This window comes from Vigna unguiculata, chromosome 1 (genome assembly GCF_037176805.1).
Source record: "Vigna unguiculata cultivar grain cowpea cultivar isolate G323 ecotype 2 chromosome 1, ASM3717680v1, whole genome shotgun sequence".
NCBI classification, from domain to species: domain Eukaryota; kingdom Viridiplantae; phylum Streptophyta; class Magnoliopsida; order Fabales; family Fabaceae; genus Vigna; species Vigna unguiculata.
This window is the reverse complement of record NC_140792.1, coordinates 42,442,213-42,463,049: the sequence shown is the minus strand read 5'-3', so window position 1 is coordinate 42,463,049 and position 20,837 is coordinate 42,442,213. Positions and strand designations below refer to the sequence as shown.

The 20,837-nt window shown below is 28.2% G+C and overlaps 1 protein-coding gene across 1 annotated transcript; it reads left to right on the top strand.

The window, feature by feature from the left end:
* The first annotated feature begins 18,305 nt into the window (after positions 1–18,305).
* LOC114165257 (uncharacterized) lies at positions 18,306–20,236 on the top strand. Its single transcript, XM_028049917.2, has 4 exons — positions 18,306–18,782; positions 19,566–19,676; positions 19,764–19,844; positions 19,932–20,236. Exons 1-4 carry the CDS (start codon positions 18,546–18,548, stop codon positions 20,004–20,006), a joined length of 504 nt encoding a protein of 167 aa, XP_027905718.1. The 5' UTR covers positions 18,306–18,545; the 3' UTR covers positions 20,007–20,236.
* The last annotated feature ends 601 nt before the right edge of the window (positions 20,237–20,837 follow it).

The window sequence follows — 20,837 nt, the reverse complement described above, 5'->3', positions numbered from 1 at the left end:
GTAAGAATATTTGTTAATTTTGAATTTTAATAATTAATTTAATTTTTTATTAGATTTAATTATTTTAATAATCATTAAAAATTAATTAATATAGTGAAGATGATAAAAAAGAATTCAAATTAAAATAATTACATTTTTTACATAGATAATTGTTAAAATATCACTTTTTTACATAAATAATGATAAGTTGAAATATATGTATATATTTATAGAAATTATTCTATGTTAGCTTTATATTATATAAAGAATAAAATAAAAGGAATAATAGTAATTTTTTAAGATTACATGTACTTCTAGTATATTTACAGAAGAATTATAAAAATATGAACATATTTTGTTACTTTTATCTCTCAAGGTAAAATTCATAATTATGATATATTAGAAAATAAATGGTTTTACAACCATTCAAAATTATAGTATTATAACTAATATATACAAAAATTTAAATTTATAATTAAATTAAAACTTTTTTTAATAAAATACGAAACTAAAAATATATTGGTTTTAATATATATATATATATATATATATATATATATAGCTAAATTATTTATACTAAATAAAAGATATATCACCTAATTGAATTAAGTATCTAAAAGGTCCTACTTTGACATTATTCAACATCATCTGGAGTGATATTATAATGATATGATGATTCCTGCACACAGTTTGAAGAAAAATAAATAATAATAAGAATAATGATGACTATTCTTTTGGCTTTTGGATTATATGGGTATATATGTATATTCATATTCATCAACACTAAAAAGCAGAATCTCATCCTCCTCGCATCTAACCAATCTAACTTATTTGGTGAAGTATCTTGTACAATCCTATAAATAAATAAATATTGGTTTCCATAAAAGAATGGAGAAGTATGTTTTGCAAAAATAAAAAATTAATTTTAAACGCAAAAATGAAAAAAGAAAGTGCAAAAGATATAATCTTTTATATTATATTATATAATTTAATATACACAATTTATAATATAAAAAATATTTTAATATATTTTAAAATATTAATAATTAAATATAATATTAAAATAAAAAATTAATAAGAAATAAATTTACTTTTTTCTTTTCTATTATTTTCATATATTGTCGTCTAATTCAAATAATCTCATCTTATTCTCGTCTTGATCTGTTTCCATATCTTAAGTTAACTCTAACCAATTATAATTTAGAAAATAAAAAACCTGGTAAATAGAATTTAGTTGCTATGTCTAAAGTGAAAATAAGAAGAGAAAATAGAGTAATGGTATAATAAGAAAATAAAAGTAAAGATGAAAAAATGTCTAACAAGAAAAAAAACAACTTATAATAAAGTATTTAATAAAAAATATGATTATGATCTTTATTTCCTTTTCAAAATTATTAAGTATTAAGTTAAAATATTTATATAATAATAATAATATCTATGGATGTATTATGAAATTTCAGAATTATATTATCAGATAAAAATATTTGTTAATAAATGTCTGCACTAAAACAATTCTAAAAGAAATCTGAGCACTAAAACAATTCTAAAAGAAATCTGAGTTGATGTCTTATTTATGCTAAAATTTATAAGATCATCTTTCTATTTTTAAATTCTCAACAACTATCCAAAAATGTCATTCTAAATATTATAATTTTGAAATGTTAAAATATATATATATATATATAAATTATGAGTACATCGGTTACACGTAACAAATAATAAATACCATTTTTTTCAAGAAGATTTGTACAATACATGATAATTTTCACCATTAACAATTAAAGTAGATAACAAATATCACAAAAACAAGAAGAAATTTTTGTTATATATTTATTAAACAGTTGGTGTGCAATAAAATTTTAAGATAGAGTATTTACAATTGTTAGGAGTAGATTTTATTCACTTAATTCTCATGCATTCACAAACATATAGATTCCATATTCATGTCAAAATCAACTCACAAGGGTACTAAAATCATATTCCTAATGACTTTGAACCTATAATAACTCATCAAAGTCCAATCCATTGATCATCAATAAGCAAGCATGCATTAAGCTTAAGAGTTTTAAGATTACTAATGAATCATGTTCTATCCCTATATACAAGCTCCATTAGGTACTCAATTTCCATTTTAGATTCGAAAGACATTTTCCAATACCTCAAGAATCACAAACAAGTCACGGGTGATCAAGCCACAACAAGCATTACGCATAAATATGGAAAAACATATGTATTGAAGAATCTAGGGGTTTACAAATAGAAGAGATAGGGAAAAAAATGGAAACCAAAGAGAAGATGTAAGCCCTTTTCCAAGGTTTTTGACAGTTGTTCCATGCTCTAATTGCACCTCTCCTTCACATCAACATCTTCAATTCGTAAATCCTCTCTCTCATCAACCTCAAAAGGGGAAAAATACCATGGATGGAGATTGAAAACCCAAGGAGGAGTGAGAGAGCTTCCCAAACAACCTCCAAGGGCCTCTCTCAGTCGCTCTAAGTGGAGAGAAATCGTGGGAGGAAGAGAATCCCCACAAAGCCTCACGAGAAACATGTTTACATACCAATTTTCGACATATGAGTGTCATCACATTTGGACGCCATCCCAACACCGTTGGCCCTATCAGTAAAACTACAAAACAAGCAACTCCAAAGAGTCACCACCCGATGACACTTCTCCACCGCCAGCCCTGTCGGCCATCGCCTCGTAGCACTTCTCCATTGCTCGATGCTCTGCAGCTGATTCTCATTTTTGACTTTGTAGTGCTATGAGCGATCCCTTGGCGCCCAACATGGATATTTGCCTCAAAATCAATATTTAATTGTCCAATCATGCTCCCTTTAGTTCTTCCTTGTCTTTCTCAATCACAAATATTTCTTATTAACTTATTTAACACACTCAAATAGAGATCAAAGGTAAAATGTACTTATTTAACACAATTATTTAAACGTCTTTTTGATATAGCATAATAAATGTACTTTGAAAGTACAATAAAGAAACAATACCAAAAGTCCAATAGAGAATAAGTTCTCTATTTTATGTTTTATAACATAAAAAAAAGTTTATGAGCCAAAAATAATGTCTGAAACTACACTTAGTTACTCATAATTTAATTTAAATACCAAACCAAGATATTAATTAATTCAAACTTCACTATCAATTTAAAAGTCCATATATAATTAATATAGTCCAAACTAACAACATGAAATTCAAGAGCAAACATTCATGAAATTACTAATCTCATATTCAACTTCTATCAAAATCTCAATTCGATTCAAATGAAAAAGTTATGTTAACTTCCTTTACATCTATATTGAAACCTTTTTTTCTGAAACTTTTTAAATAATTAAACTAGAGACTAAATAGAATTAGAAAGTCGTAACTTACTTCAAGAAAACACGATTTACAACTAAAAACACATACAACATTAAATTGGTATAGATAAATTTACTTAGTTCAAATCTCTAAAACTTATTGCTATTTAAAGATTTTCTTGTAATGAATGATCATGTTTTTATTGATTTTTTACTAATAATTTTGTTATGGATAAATTTTTATTACTCACTTTATTTCAATTTTATCTTATTTTTATCATTTAAATATTTATAATAATTTTTTTTTACTAATTTAGAGATACTCTATTGCAATATAAACAAAATGGAAAGTATAGTTTCAATAATGTACAAGAGAAAGTCAAAAGTCAGAACCTTTATAAAAAATTAAAATTCGTAATAGAGTAATATTAGTAAACAAAATTAAAGTTTAAAGAAAAGAAAAATTGTTGCAAAAGCCCTACATCTATTAAGGTCTAGATATACCCATAGATTGACCCGCTTAAGGTCATCCAAAATTTGAAGTTCAACCAAATCAGATCAATTTATATATGACTGCATTTTTTATTATATGATAAAAGCAATATGGTATGAAATTGAAGATTGTATAATACAAATTACTTAACTCTTTACTGTTATGCATATTTAACTGTTGTAATTTTCTAACTTAAGACTCATGAATACATATATGTTGTTTTATTTAATACTTTTTGTTTCTTGATTTATATACTATTTAACGACGCAATAATTTTTCTTAGAAACTATTCTTAGTGACTAATCATTAAAATGTAAATGGAATCCCAATCACAAGTTACCATATACATACAAGATTATTAAGTTTTGTTAGATATAGTGATGAATAAGAATAAGTGGAAGAGGAAGTGAAATTCCATAAGAAGCCCATTAAGAAACTGAAGTTGGGCTGGGCCGAAAAGAGTGGGGTCTAAAATGAGATAGCGTGATGTCCCACGTGACAATGTTTTGGAGTCTAAGGTTCTGGACGAGAAATCATAAAGAAATTGATTTTTTACTACTAAATTTTAACTACTTTATTTTATAATATGATGTGATATTTTTTAAGTGATTTTAAAATATTAAGAACAAGAAAATGGAAAAATGAAAAATTACTTAAAAAATGTTACTTAAGATTCGTGAAAGAAAATTGTTAAAATTTAGTAGTCAAAATATCATTGTTCAAATCACAATGAACATGATGAAGTGGTAGCCATAAGAGGTAGGACCATCATACATACATACATAGGTTGTTCCAACGTTCAAAATCCTACTCCACGCAACTCTCCTTTGGAAAGAAACTATCTACTTCACCTGTAATAATGATTTCTATAGTAGTGTTTCACCAAAACAACCCACTCCATATTTTTATTAAACATCGTGGTCCTTCCCTATTTTATAACTTTTTCTATTATATTTTTTATCTCCATTATTATTATCTTTTTGGTAAACAAATATTGCCCACCAAGGTTATGGTAGATTTGACCCAAACGTTACAAAATAAAACTGTAAAATGACACCTTAAGATAGTGGTGGAACACATTTATATAACCTAAATTGAATTGATCATAAGCTTCTCCTACCTGTGACAGCAAAGAGATGAGTGAGATGGGTAGAGAAAAAGTTGAGAGGATGAAAAATAAAATAAAGTAGACTCTTACCTTGAATACAAAAGACAAATATAACACAATCATTTTATTATTATAACAATGATGATGTTAAAGTTAACAAAGTCGCATACATGGATTATATTTAATATCTCAATAATAATAGTTGTAAGAGTACGCCGTTGAAGTTTGGAACTCATGATGTTTTGTGTAATTTTTAGCCAAGTCAAAAATATTTAAAGCTACAACTACAATTTTCTTCAAAATTTTGCTTTCTAATAAGTGAGTAACCTTGGTGCACCATAAATATGATAAAAAAAAAAAAAAAACTGAACTTACCAAGTATCAAAGAAAAAATTAGTGTGGAAGTTATTATACAAAAGGTATCTTGATATTTTATTCAGGTTTTTTGGTTGGAACATTCATAAGTGTCTTTATTAATATGGAAAGTTGATTTTTATAAATGTTGGAAGTTTCGTGCCGAATATATAAGTAGGTGCAAATCTCACCTTACAAATCAGTTTTATAGAGTTGAGTTAGATTTAAAGTTAATTTTTTAACATGATATCAAAGTTATTCCTAAAGCTTATCCTAGCCAAGTTTAATGTTTGTTGGACATATTTTTATACTCACTGTTAGGCCACTATCGGAACATCCATTAATATCTAGTTTCACACTCGAGATGTATATATCACACTGAGAGGAGGTGTGTTGAAAGTCTCACATGAAATAGAGATAAGACCAATTTAAAATAAGTAAATGAGTGTAAAATTGACTTAGACTTAAAGTTCACTTCTTAACGATAAATGACATTTTATATCGCTTAAAATTTATATAAACTCCCTATATACCTTTATGTATAAGTAAATAAAATGTGTTTTTTCATCTAAAATTTCATATCATTTTGTTGAATTCATATGTTATATTTTGTCGGTCATATAGTTAATCTTTAAGATCGACAAATAATCTAATAAATTACCCACAATATTGGTTAGTTTTCATATTTTTCATTGTATCAATCCAACTAGTGACTTAGGAGCATAAATACAAAAATAATCTCACTAGTTACTTGTTTAATAATTTATAGTTTATATAAGAAACCAATAGATTGATGAAGATAAGGACTTCTCATAATTTTTTCAAACCACAATCTAATCTAAAAACGCAAGATATAAGATTAGTGGAAAAGAATGAGATAAAATGCAAAATTTAACACATTATTACATATCCAATATTTTTTTTATAAACTCCGTTGATTTTCGGTATATAAACTAGGTTCAATCGCGTTTAACGGCCTCAAAAAAATTGGTAATATTTAAACTAAAAGAAACTTTATAAGTGAGCACTTCTAATTCCTAAAATTTTCTTATTCACTTTCTATTGATCTTGAAATTAACTTTTCAAAATACATTTTCTATATTTCAAAAAAATCATTTTAAAATAAATGAGGTGCGGAAGAAAATAGTAAGATATAAAAAGTTGAAACTTTTATAACTGGTTTGAAACACACCATTTAGAGTAAAATATAAAAGAAATAAAAACTTATGCTAATCTTAGGAATTTAAGGAAATAACTCTTTAAACGTTTTGAAACATACGACTCGATATAATGCTGCCGCAGTAATAATATATACATATCTGTTTTGTAATATAATAATTGTAGTTGCCTTGGTCAATATCAAGTATAAACAGCATAACAACAGAGACCTATATTTTATCTCTCTTTTTTTCTTAATAGTTAGTTGATTATTTAAAGAATGAGTCACGAGAAAGATTTTTGTGCACACAAGAGGGGACGAAGAGATCAAGATGTGAAGTAAATAAGAGATGGAGAAAATTTCAAAGCATGCAAATACAAGCCGAAGACCCGATTTGTTTTTATTGTTGAAAGAAGAAATGTAGGGTTGAATGTTGAAGACCCTGATTATATAGGGCCTAATATTAGCCCAAAATGCCACATCATTATCACAACAACTAGATGAGCCTTTAAATGAAGTGAATCAATGCGGATCGGTGGGTTAACCATCTACTTTGACCCATCAAGTTCAACATCTTTTACGTTCTTACTTAAAATAACATCTTTGGTTGCAACTTTGTAATTAATAATTCAATATTCAATCTCAATATTTTGTTAAGAAATCCAAAATATTAAACTAGTTTTACTTTCACATTATTTACTTTATTAAAAGCAATTGTATTTAACTTTGTTTCCATGCATTCAATACTTTCATATTGTTTCAATGTGTAATTTAAATATATATTTATTCTTCAACTCTCTAATGTATTTTTTTTAAAGATAAAAACTGTGAAGTTATAAACTTTAAAATAAGTAATACCCTACAGAATTAATCTACTTTTGAGAAATTATTATTTTTTATGAATTAGTTAAATTCAAATACACTAAAAATATAATATTTTGCATCATCACTTAAATATGAATTATCGTATAAGTTAAAATTTTTAATTTTTATATATTTTAAAATTAGGGTTAAATATGTTTTTGGTCCTTTAATTTTCAGCGAAAATTAAAATTAGTCTATCTTCAAAACTTTGACCCAATTTAGTCATCTAACTTTAGAGATGTGTGAATTTAGTCTTTTAACTAAATTTTGTTATATTTGAGTTGTTTACACAATTGATATATTTTTACTTCAATATTAATTAAGAAACTATCATGAAACGCGTTCAAAATATAAAAATTTAACACAATTTAATTAAAAAGACTAAATTTAAGCATTTATAACATTGAAGAAGTGAATTAGACCAAAATTTTATAAATAGACTAATTTTAATTTTAACTAAAAATTAAAAGATAAAAACATATTTAACCCTTAAAAATAACATCTAAGATGAATTCTAATTATTTCATAATATACAAAATAAAAAGTCAATCAAACTCGTTTTCAAACTTCACTGTCATGTAAAAATCACTGCTATATATCCATTAAAAAAAACAATAGTTTTCACTTAAAAAATTACTACTATTTAAATTAATATTCTGTCTTTAATAAAAAAATGTTGACAATTCATTATATTCTCTCTTTTGTGAAGAATAGTTTAAAACTGGGTAGATAGTAAAGTTGAAGTGTAGAGACAGATATAACAAAGTGTAGAGAAAATGGAAAGAAACGAAGAATAGAATAGGAACAGAGTGAAGTGAATAGAATCTTTCAAAAACAGTTGTCATGGCTGTAACGTAACACCCACCTAAATCCAAAAACTCAACGGCTACGGAAAGCAACACTCTTCTCTTCTTCTCACTAGTACAGAGTGGAAAGAAAGGTCACACACTCATACTAAGTAAAATTATTCACTGCTTTCTTTCTTCTTCTTCATTTTCTTTAACCAAGATTATATAAATTAAATATCATTAACTTCATTCATTTTATAAAAAGACGTTTGTTTTTGCTTTTATATCTCAGTTGAATTTTGGATTTCTATGTTTTGGCCTCTACCTTTCAACTCTGTCGAAAATAACATCATGTTTTCATTCTCTTTGGTGCTGAATTGAAACCTGAAATTACACTTTTTCTTTGACAGAAACCCACTACTCATCATTGTTTTTGTTATAATAATACTAAAAATGGATCCTCTGCTATTTTTGAAACTGCATAACTGAAAAAAGGTGATGTGATGTAAAATACTCAAATACGATTAATTGATTTAGTTTTTTTAAAACTATTAAATGTAATGTCATAAAACTAGAAAGAATCCAAATTTGATATATTAAGGCGCGCTCTTTTTTGGTGAATCCAAATTGCTTACGTAGGCATTAGGTGTTGTTTACTAGCCTCCATGTTCATTATTTGGTGGGTTGGTGCTAAACTTTTCTACTTTAGTGACCAATAAATTAATTAAATAAATTTAATTTGTTTAGCTTAAATATCCCATGCTCGAAACAAATGTTTGGGCATCCACCATGAGAGAAGTGGCCCCACTTCAAGATTCCTTGTTCTATGTTTTTTGTTTCCTCATTTAAGAATTTCATGTTGGGAAAGAAAAAGAGTACATTGATGGTCCCCCACGCCAACGACGAGAAAGAAAGAGATTCATGAGCACTGTGATTAACATTGGTTTAGGACGTGTAAAGTTCTATCTACCAAAATTACGAACATCTAAAGTAGACCTCATTCAATCATGGCAAAACAAAAAATAATTCAAAATAAAAGTAAAGAAATAACGATTATTCTGTCTTTGAATACCAATAAGATATGATAATTGGAAAGAAAGATGCAATATTTGTCAAAAGTTTTACAACACAACCCCTCCAACGTTGCCTTAACCTTCACGTCTTCTTTAATACCGATACTAAACCTGTGTGTTCCTTCTCCTTTCTTTTCCCTTTCACTTCAAACATAGACTTATTCACGTATTTATTTGCCTGCGAAATCTTGACTTGGTCCTTCTCTTCTAACTTCAAAACAACGTTAAAAGTTGCTTAATTAGTTTCTAGTTTTGTTTTTAGGTTTTACTCTCACATTGCTTTTAAAATTGAAAATTACGGTTTTCTATTTATTACTAATACTTTTTGTGCAAACAACGTAATAAAAAAAAAGTAGTATGTAATTACACCAAATTTGCCAACTTGTTCGATCTAAACTAATTCAACTGTACCTTGTATCTTAATCTGTAAGGATTATTACAATGGAAACATAAACATATTTATACAAATTACTCGCTGTGTTTACACAATCTTTAAACCAAAGCACGTAAAGATAATCACGTGAATTCATATAATTGCAGGAACCATAAAATATTATAAATAGAACTATTTGTTTTTTTTTTTTAATTATTACTATTTTATGTAATTATCTATTTTTTTTCAGCAAGAAATGATTTCGTTGGCTTATGTACAATATGTATTATTTAATGTGTCGCGTGATGAATAAATATGTATTTTGTAGATCTATTTTTATCTGATCGTGTTTAAAGAAAAACAATAGCTCAATAGAGTTTTATGTACATTTCCCAGATTCAAATTACACTAAAAAAAAAGAGAGAAATAAATTTTTAAACAAAAGGCGAAGAAACATTGCACTTCGCATACAACAATTTGTCCTGTATCTGACTAATCTTTAATTTTAGATATAGTTTTTAGACGTTTAAAACGTTTAGAGATTAAGTTTTTTACAATCTCTATATATTCTATGGTCTATTGCAATTTTAATAAGAGTTAAATATGTTGTTGATTCTTTAATTTTTAGTGAAAATTAGAATTAGTATTTTTTGAAAACTTTGAACCAATTTAATTCCTCAACGATTTAAATGCGTGAATTTGACCTTTTTAACCAAATTTTATTAAGTTTATTTGATGTTTTAAAAACATTTTATCATAGTATCTTAGGTTATTTATTCCGTTTGACACATTTTCGTTTCAATATTAACCGAGAAACACATTTGAAATGTCAAATAAATTTACAAAAAATTGATTTAAAAGACCAAATATATGCATTTCTAAATATGAGAGACTAAATTGGTTCAAAATTTTCAAAAAAGACTAATTTTAATTTTGACTAAAAATTGAAAGACCAAAAATATATTTAACCATTTTAATAATTTTAAAGACGAAATCAAAGTTATCGTAATATTTCAGATTATTTTTCTTTTAAATGATATCTGAGATGATTCAATTTACTTGAAATTTGAAACTAAACTAGAACACGTTTTTTTTTTTCCTTTTTTTTATCAGCACTGGGAGAAGTTCATGTGTTTCACTTCAGTGTATTTGTTGATATTAATGAAATAAAAGAATTTGTTCCATCTTTATACTTTAACCAAATATACTTCCTGTTTCTATGCTTATAAAACTATATCTTTTAATATATTATTTTTAATTTCTCTTAATTCCTAAAATTTTAAATGGTATGGGGAATTAAAAGAGATAAAAAATATTGTATATGTAATAATTCAAATTTAGGTTATTTAGGTTAAAGTTGACTCGATTTAATCTATCCTCAAGTCAACTCGATTTGAATGGGTTTAAACTAATTTAACTTAATATAACCTGATTCAACATAATTTGGGCCACGTCGTGACATGAGTTGCTTTTGATAAAATTAAGACCACATTTTTTTATCTACAAATATTTGTTATTATATATTTTTGTTAGTGGGAGAAATTAAATTTACAATCTCTTCCTCTTTCCCTTCAAAATCAACCTTATTACTCCTAAATATTAATAGACAAAGTTGAATCCATAATTTCTCTTACATTCCCTTCCAATTTTACTATTAAGTTATTTTACAGACCCAACTTTGATTGTATGGGGTTATCTTTATTTATAATTGATTTCTCCTTTATAAAAGTAAAAATTCAATTTCGGCTTCGTGTAATTTTTTTTCTTTCTTTATTTATTTGTTACAACAATTTCATATTGGAGAGATAGTCTTTTACAACTGTCTCGGTTTGTTTTTAACTAACATTTAACTATAAATCATTGACTCCCTCAATTGTAGAACAAGTAATATACGATACGATAGTCACGATTTTTCTTATGATTCATTCATTATGTTTAGAATTTAGACGTCAATGTCACTGATACTTGATAATTTTTTTATTTTTATTTAAAATTCTAGTTTATATTTTTAAAAGATATTTTTACATTAATTATTTTAAAAAAATTATGGTACACATAATTATCTAAATATATATATTACTAATATATGAAAGAATATTACATTATATCAATTAAATTACTTATCATCTTTTTACTATTTGTTTTCAAACTCTTTTAATTTAAAGAACTAACCTTTTACTTCTTTTTTTCTACTCTTCAATCCAATAAAATTTAAAGTGAATGAAGATAATATTTGAACAGCTTGGTGGTGAGTGCATTATGAGGAGGTGATGGAAAGAAACGAGAAGCAACGAGAAGAAATTAGTGTGTGCATTATGATATTTAGAAAAAACAGTTGTCAGTTATAATAGCCACAGTGATTTTCATCATTCTGATTCCTGACATTGCCATGGCTCCACCAAAACAACAAAACACCATTGTCATGGCAATATCAGCACCATATAATGGCCGCAAATAGTAAATCAAATATAGAGAGGACAATAACAATAATATCCATCATTTTAACAAATTAAATCTATAACTTAACTTTCTCACTGTTTTTCGGCGCATGTCACTTTAAAGTAAAGTTGGATATATATACATATCACTTTCCATCAATGTGAGCTTTTGTGTTCATGTTTTTTCATTCTCTATATACTACTTTCCTTTTCTATATGTATTCTTCAATTATCAGAAGAAACAGAAATGTAAATGTTGTAAAAACGAATTATTTCGTAAGTGGAAACAGAGAAAAGTAAATGAGAAAAAAATAGTTTCATGAGTTTTGTTGTTTGAAGTAAGAATGGAAGGGAAGACAAGAGAAAAAGAAAGTCAATGTCAAAGAAATCCCTTCAACGAATATTAAGATAAAGTGGAAAATATTATGTGAGATTAATTAATAAATTTTAAAAAAACATGCATTTATCCTCTTATTTTGTATTATATAAATGCTAATGATGAATAAATAACATTTTTAAATTTCTAATGTTTTTTTTTTCTTCCCCCCTAAGCAATTTATTTAACATTCTCTCCTGTCTTTAACATTCCTTTCTTCCACTTCGGTTTTTCTTTTCAAAAGATTTCCCAATCAAATTAAAAAAAAAATATTAGAGCTGTCAAAATAGGTTGAAATTCGCAAGTCAATCCAACCTACCATGGTTTTGGATCGAGTTGGATTAAAAAATTTTTAAAAATTTCAGTGTGGGTTAATTTTTGACCTGATCTACCTAGAACCCGGCTCATTCGGGTTGAACTCATGGTGAGGTTGGCTCACCAATTCAGAGATAAAGAGTCACACACGTATTGTTTTATGTTGGACTTTGTATTTGGGTCGGGTTATGTTATTTTCTTAGCCAACACAGTAGTATTTTGTACTTTTACGTATTTGGTTTATATTTGGAGTTTAACATAATTTTGGATTGTATTGAAGTTTATTCAGATTTTAATAAGAATTATAATTTAGTTTTTTTTAAAACCGAAGAAAAAATTGTATTTTTTTTAATTAAGTGAACCATTGAGTCAACCCGTGGTGGGCCAGACGGATTCAAATTTTTTTGACTCACTAATAAATGAGCTGAGTTGGGTTAACTCACTAGATCAAACTATGGTGGGTCGAGTCGGATCAGACCAAATTATCCATTTTGACAGCTCTAGGAAACACAGAAAAAAAATATTTTCACTAATCATCAATATATACACACAAATAGAAGCAAGACATAAAAAATGGTTAAGAAATGTTCAGGTGAACAATTATTGGTACACATATTTCAGAAAACCAGTTATTATAATAATAAGACTCACTAAAATACATATGGGCTAGGAAAATAATTTCTCAAATATTAGGCAAGTGTTGCTAAACTTGAGAAAATACTATATGGCTGAAGTACCAAATATTTAGCAAGAAAGACTTTTTCGGTATCATAATCAAATTTTTTTATACAAACTCAATTCACTATTTTAGGATAAGTTATGAGAATAAAAGGAAAAAAAGTTTGCATATGATGTTTCTTTCACACAATATTTTTACTTCCATTTACATTGAAATAAAAATGAAAATGTTACGATTCAATAACCTTAAACTCATTTGAATGTAGTAGATAATAGTGGAACGTGTGAAATTATGCGTATTTGAAGCCTAGGAATTGGTAATCCACAATATGGTTTATAGTAGCGACATTGTTGGTATAATAAAGAATATCAAGTACAAACTTAGAATGATTTATAAGTGATCACAACTAATTATAAGTAAATGTAAAGAACCGTAACAATGATATAATAATTAGTAAGATGATAATGTTGATAAAGAAATAATTGAATTCGCACATTCAAGGTCCACTCCCTTGATATACTATAATCATAAGTAAAAGTTATTTAGATATTATTCACAATCATTATTGTTCGAATAGAGATGGATTTTAAATCTAATTTAATTTTATATAACCGATTTATAAAATGATATTTATACTTTACTTATATATGGATCATGATATGTTGATTACTAAATTATGATAATTTTCTCTTATAACATGAGGTGACATCTTTTAAATGATTTTGAAATATTGAGAATGAAAAAGTGAAAAAATAGAAAATTATTTAAAAAATATCACCTAATATTATAAGAAAAAGTTGTCAAAATGTAATAATCAAAATATCATTTTTCTTATTCCGGATGACCGTATACTTCAAACAAATATCTATAACAATAATAAAGAGGATTCCTCTTTTTGTGTCCACATTTCATAATACCCGTTTTACCCTTAGTTATTTTAAAAATTAATTATTTTATAAATAATTTACTTTTAATCATTTTTCTAGAAATCTCTTTTGTCTTAAATCATTATTTAATTTTCTTTTTACATATCTTTTTTTTTTTTTTAAATTTTATATTTAACCACTATTTTAAAAATTATATATTTATTACTGATGTTAACTTAAATTTCTTGAACAATAATAAAGAGGACTCCTCTTTTTGTGTCCACATTTCATAATACCCGTTTTATCCTTAATTATTTTAAAAATTAATTATTTTATAAATAATTTACTTTTAATTATTTTTCTAGAAATTTCTTTTATCTTAAATTATTATTTAAATTTTTTTTTACATATCTTTTTTTTTTAAATTTTAGATTTAATAATTATTTTAAAAATTATATATCTATTATTCATCTTAACTTAAATTTCTTGAAAATTAAAAAATGAATTCGCTAGTATCTAAAAAAGGAATTCAAAATTTCACACGTTACAAACCCAGACCGAATAACGATACAAAACCTTATCCATGAATACATATCCTTTTTCCCTCACATGCATATGGGATGTGAACATGTCAGAGCAGAAAACGAGAAACACTAGAAAGCAACCTCGCGGCTTTATTACAATTTACAGCACTGGTTATATAAGCTGTCAAATAAAAATTCTGCACGTCTCTTCTTCGTGGGGGCATGTATACACCTACAGAAACAGATTCAATAACATATATTGGGGAAAATGTTTAAATAAATTCAACGTAACTCTACATTACTGTGTTAAAGAAGTTGGATGAGGATTTTTTTTTGGGTTAGTTTTAATTTATTAGAGAAATTTTACTTAATTAACTTTCTCAATTCATGTTATCATCTTTCTTCTACTGCAAGTAATTATTCTTCAAATTGGTGGTTTGGTTTTACAAAGCTTTCGCAAAAACATGGTACGATTGCCTAACAGCAACCTTGCCCGCTCCAAAAAAAATGTTACCCGTTTGGTGTAAGTATCATAATTAGGACAATTGAGAAAAAAATCTTTTCAGCTTCTAGAGTAAGTTCAGAGGAAACGACACTGATATCCTTCAAATTTGGTTTTTTTTTTCACTAATAGACAATTCAGTTAAGTAAATTACGGTAGTAGACATTTTTTTTTTAAATTATCATTATAGGCAAAATGTGTAGGGGCTGAACGTTTTTTGATGAAGAAATCGTTATATCCCTATGCGTTCTTAGGTCAGATATGGTCAAAGGATGAAATTGTGTGGTGAGTAGACGATTTTAATAACATTTTTAAAAGAAAACGTGCCAGGGGTGCACGCTTTCACCTTTTTTCTTTTTTTTTTCTGCTTTGTGCACCCCCCATCCAGCTTTCTACGATTATGGATCCTCATATTCTTTTGTATTTTATGCAATATGAACATGCTTTTAAGTGATTATATATTGAAATTGTGCAGGAGGAACGTTTTTCTCTATGTAATCGATTATCCTGTGATTTAATCGATTACTGCATGTGTTGCAGTGTTTCTGGGTTTAATGTAATCAATTACGGACAAACTGTAATTGATTAGAGAATGAGTACATTATTTCTGATTTAAATGTAATCGATTACAGTCTTATTTATTCTTTTTGTAAAAAAAGTTGATTAAATTCGAATTGGATGCAAAGGCAATCATAATAATTTGTAATGATTTTATAGAGTTTTTTCGTCCATTAGAGAATAAAGTATTTGAAATTATAGTGGATGAATGCATAAGATATGTTAATGTCATAAAACTTGTCTTAATTTTGACATTGAAGAAAGAAGAAAAAAGCATTGAAAAGTAAATTAATTGAAAATAAAAATGAACAAATTATTGGCGAAATGGACATTGTCCCCTATGATGACCCTCAGTGCGACAATAAGAACATTTTTTTTTGTTTATCCGTAATGGATTGATCCATTTCGTTATGGATCCTAGTTGTTGTAGGTCGTTCGGAAGCCTTGCGCCTAGTTTGCAGGTCTGGAATGAAATTAGGACTTGTATATGTTGACCAATAGTCCTCATTTCGCAGTGGGTGGAATTGGATTTGATAAGCCTTATTTATGTAATCAAGATTGTAAAATGGATCGATAAAGCATGTTCATATTGCATAAAATACAAAAGAATATGAGGATCCGGAATCATAGAAAGTTGGATGGGGGGTGCGCAAAGCAGAAACAAAAAAGAAAAAAGGTGAAAACGTGCACCTTAAAAACGTCACACTCCAAGACGTTTTCTTCTTGAAAACGTCATGCCCCCTCACGATTTCATTATTAAAATCGTTCATTCCCCACACGATTTCATCATCAGATTTGACCTAAGAACGCATGAGGGTATAACGATTTCTTCATCAGAAAACGTTCAGCCCCCACACGTTTGCCTATAATGGTAATTTTTTTTAAAAAATGCCTACTATCGTAATTTACCCAACTGAATTGCCTATCGGTGAAAAAAAACCTTCAAATTTTCATTTTTCAAAAAGCCTTTAACAGATATCATAGGATAACAATTAACATAGATTACATCAAGAATAGGGTTATCTCTTAAGACGTGATGAGTACAAAAGGTTTTAGACATGGTAGAGTGAGTGGTAAATAAAACAGATAACAATCTTAAAACTATAATCGAGGCCGGTTGCCGCCAATTGAGAAAGAATACTCGCAACAGTTGCAACTTTTAAAGCATTTGTTGGAGGAAAAATGGTTGTCATGAAACATTAACGGTCAAACAATAATAGTTTAACATATACTTCTCAATCTTCATATTATTTTTACTCATGTAGGGACATTTACATGAACATTCTTTACATGTATTGTTTTTCTCCTTCATCGTGTATTTTTGCTACAATAATAATTCACTCAATATCGTCTCTCACGTGGAAAAGAAAAGAAAAACTGAAGTTTGAATTCTCCTTTTTTTTTTCTTTAAATGTTTGTTTAGAGAAAGTCAAATTCACTCATATATATTATTGTGCCGCTTAGGATTTGGGTTCAATTGACTCACACTGTACCTGAAAAATAATGGAGATTTGTTCTGTTACGAATATTCAACATTCTAAAAATAATGGATTTAGGACAGAGGATTTTATTACGAATGATAAAACATATTGAATGTCATAAATATTATCATTTCCATCATAACAATTTAAGGGGTTGAATGATTTTGATGCTGGCTGCCATCATAGTTAATAAAGAATATATATAAGCATACCCATGGCAGATGCATGAGATGTTCCAGCTTACACGTTTTGTAATTGAAATTTGAGGTACTTTAGAATGATGTTGTTATTGTTATTAATTACTAAAAGGAAGTGACAGCGCATGATGAAGGAAAGATTAGTGTGGGTTGTGTAGGCATTCGTTTAAAAAATAATTTGACAGCAACTTGAGCATTTATGTTGAAGAAGAAATTTTTGAAGACATTTTTAGAAAGAACGTGTGGGAAGGAAGTTGATGCATGCTCAAATTCCAAGGTTGTTGAGTTGAACTATTGAAGTAGTATTTTTGAGATAGGTGAGGTGAGGGATTAATTGTCTGAAATAAACCAAAGCAAAGGCAACGATCTTTGTTTCAGTAAAGTTGAAGGCCACTTCATCTTTATCATCAGTGACTGTCTGGCAGTTGGGCCGGATCAGCTTCTACTTTTGTAATCTTTGTCTTTTTTTTTTTTATAATTTTTATATTTTTCATTGTGATGTTTATTTGGGGTTTCAAAAGGGTAGGCCAAGCTGTGACGAAAGAGGGTAAGTTGGAACAGGTCACCCACAAATCCTTTAATAATATTTTATCACAGCAAGGAAGAAAAAACCAAAGGTGACAGGTGTTTCTAAGTTTTAACGACAAAATGAAAAGAATAGAGTAAAAATAATAATTTGAGTGAAGATAGATGGTTTATTATGGTATGGGTTGTTGTTGTTGTAAAAGTAAAAATGATTGTTGTAGAAATTAAATTGGTGTGAAATATTGTGGTTATTATCGAAATACGAACGTTGGAGATTTTGCATTAATTTAGAAATTGAAAGTAAATGTTTGGTCCATAAAGGCAAAAGGGGTAAGGTGAGGGGGTTTGACGGCAGAAAGGGCTTAAAGAAAGGGCAACCCTCCGAGATAACATTCCACTCTACTACATAAGACGCGCACTCGCAACAGGGGAAGCAACACACCACTGCAACCTCATCATTTCAAGGCCAACAAAGCAAGCACAAAAACGAAAAAGGGAAAGCAGAAAAGAAAAAGAGCACAAAAACAGAAAATTTTGAAGGAAGAAGAAGAAGGGTTTGTTTGTGTTTAGAGTTTGGACAGGATGCAGAGTGAGCAACAGAGCAACAACAACAACCAGTTGGTAGTGCAGAATTCGGGGAGCTTAAGCTTCAGCAGCCATTTGTCGAAGGAAGATGAAGAGATGTCAAGGTCTGCTCTTTCCACTTTCAGGGCCAAGGAGGAAGAGATTGAAAGGAAGAAGATGGAGGTCAGAGAAAAGGTTCAGCTTCAGTTGGGTCGTGTTGAGGAAGAAACCAAACGTCTTGCCACCATTCGTGAGGTATCTCTCACCTTCTCACACCCTCTTCTTTTCCAAATTAACTAACTTTTTCTCTCAATTTTCAGTTTTACTTAACTGGGTAACCTTCTTTTACTTTGCTTTCTTCGTAACTCATCTCAACCCCTTATCTCGTTCCTAAAAATCTTGTTTTTTCTTTTTCTTTTTAAATAATAATTTGTTTGCTACAGCCTTGCATGGGAGAAATGTTTTTTTTTTCTTTCATAAAAATCAGGATTTTTAACGAGGTTGCGTTGGTTTATTTATCTCTTGGTCGAAACAGCTTTGGTCCTTTTCGTATTTTTTTTGGCGATTTTTGTAATAAGTCGAGTTATGGTATAACAAGGAGAATTATAGAGGCTTGGAGAACATCTAGAGCTCTTGGATATGCCCGATCTGTGGTTTTGTTCTCGACACAGTGGATTTGGAGCCCCAAAACGACGTCTTTCTTTATTTTCCGATGTGTTTTTTTTAGGAAAAGAATTCAAAATTTGAACTTTCTTATTCCCTTAAAGATATTCTTGTCAGATAGCCGTGTCGGGCTATGAAAAAATAATTCATATATTTCCTTTCTACAATTTCTTAAATTTCTTTGGCCACTGTGTTCTTTGCGCAATATACCAAATTTTTAATACTTGTTTTAAATGAACAACTGACAATAATAATTCATGGTGAAAGTTGGTATACCTGTTATTTCTTTTATTGGTTCTGGAATTTAGTGATTTATGCGGAAATTGATATGTAATGGAATTAATCCCAAACTTTGTTTAATTTGTGGGATATCAGGAGCTTGAAGCCCTGGCAGATCCAATGAGGAAAGAAGTTGCACTTGTTCGAAAAAAGATCGATTCCGTAAACAAAGAATTAAAGCCGCTGGGTCATGCCTGCCAGAAGAAGGTGAACTCAGTTGAATGAATTTCTGAGAAACCATTGATATAGGGGAAGTGACAGCATTGAAATCTGGTTTTTGATGTGTGTTTTCAGGAGAAAGAATACAAAGACGCCCTCGAAGCTTTTAATGACAAGAACAGGGAAAAAGTACAGCTAATCACCAAGTTAATGGAGGTGAGTGAGTGTGATGTTTTTTGTGAATTTGGATTTGAATAGATGATAATTTTGTTTACTGATACTGTTGTTGTTGTTGTTGATCAGTTGGTGAGTGAAAGTGAAAGATTGAGGATGAAGAAGCTGGAGGAGCTGAGCAAGAACGTAGATTCGATGCAATGATTAATGACTCTGATTAGCGATGTGTGGTATATTAAAGATGACATAGTATATTTTGATTATATGTATGGGGTGTTTTGTGGTTTGTAATTTTGTGGTGTTGATGTTTGTGTTAACTAGCATTTGATGGATAATCAATCATCTAATTTAGGGAGGGATATATTACCCTACAAACAGGCAGGCTTGTAACTAAATACTTGCATTTTGTTGTCATTTTTTTTACCCTTCTTCAATTCACTTTGCTTTCTTCTTCTCCTTAATTTAATTTATTCATGTAACTTGAATTCTTGTTGCCACCAAAGAACTGGTGTGTTTTTATATTATTATTAGTCCAATAATGATTTTCCACTGTCTTAGGAGCAATATTTTCCAATGGAATTGCTTTGCAGATGCTATGCCATGTTTTATTGCAAGTTACAGCGTCTCATTCACGGGAAAACCTTCTTATCAATGCTTCAACCTTCAAACGTCTTTCAAACCATAGTTTTCATCATGAATCACTGTGATTCACACACCCAACTTAATTCACAAACATTTATCGGAGTAATTCTAGATTCAGAATTTTACTTTATGGATAAAGAACTGGATTAAATGTTTGAAGAGTAAAATAAACTTCGTTCATAATTTTGATATATTTTATTGTTTAAATTCAAAATATAAATAAAGGATTAAGTATGTTTTTAGTTCCTGAACTTTGACTCAAAATTGGAATTCGTTCCTGTTGAAACTTTGATAAATTTTGATCCTTAAATTTTAAAAATGAATGAATATAGTCCTTTTAACCTAATTTTGTTAATTTTTTTTTTTAAGTTTTGAACGCATTTCTCAGTAAAT

Excerpts from the sequence above, each read along its gene's own strand:
- LOC114165257 (XM_028049917.2), top strand. The coding sequence starts at position 18,546 with ATGCAGAGTGAGCAACAGAGCAACAACAACAACCAGTTGGTAGTGCAG. Across the intron at positions 18,783-19,565 it reads GTCTTGCCACCATTCGTGAG|GAGCTTGAAGCCCTGGCAGA; the intron begins GTATCTCTCACC and ends GTGGGATATCAG. Across the intron at positions 19,677-19,763 it reads GTCATGCCTGCCAGAAGAAG|GAGAAAGAATACAAAGACGC; the intron begins GTGAACTCAGTT and ends GTGTGTTTTCAG.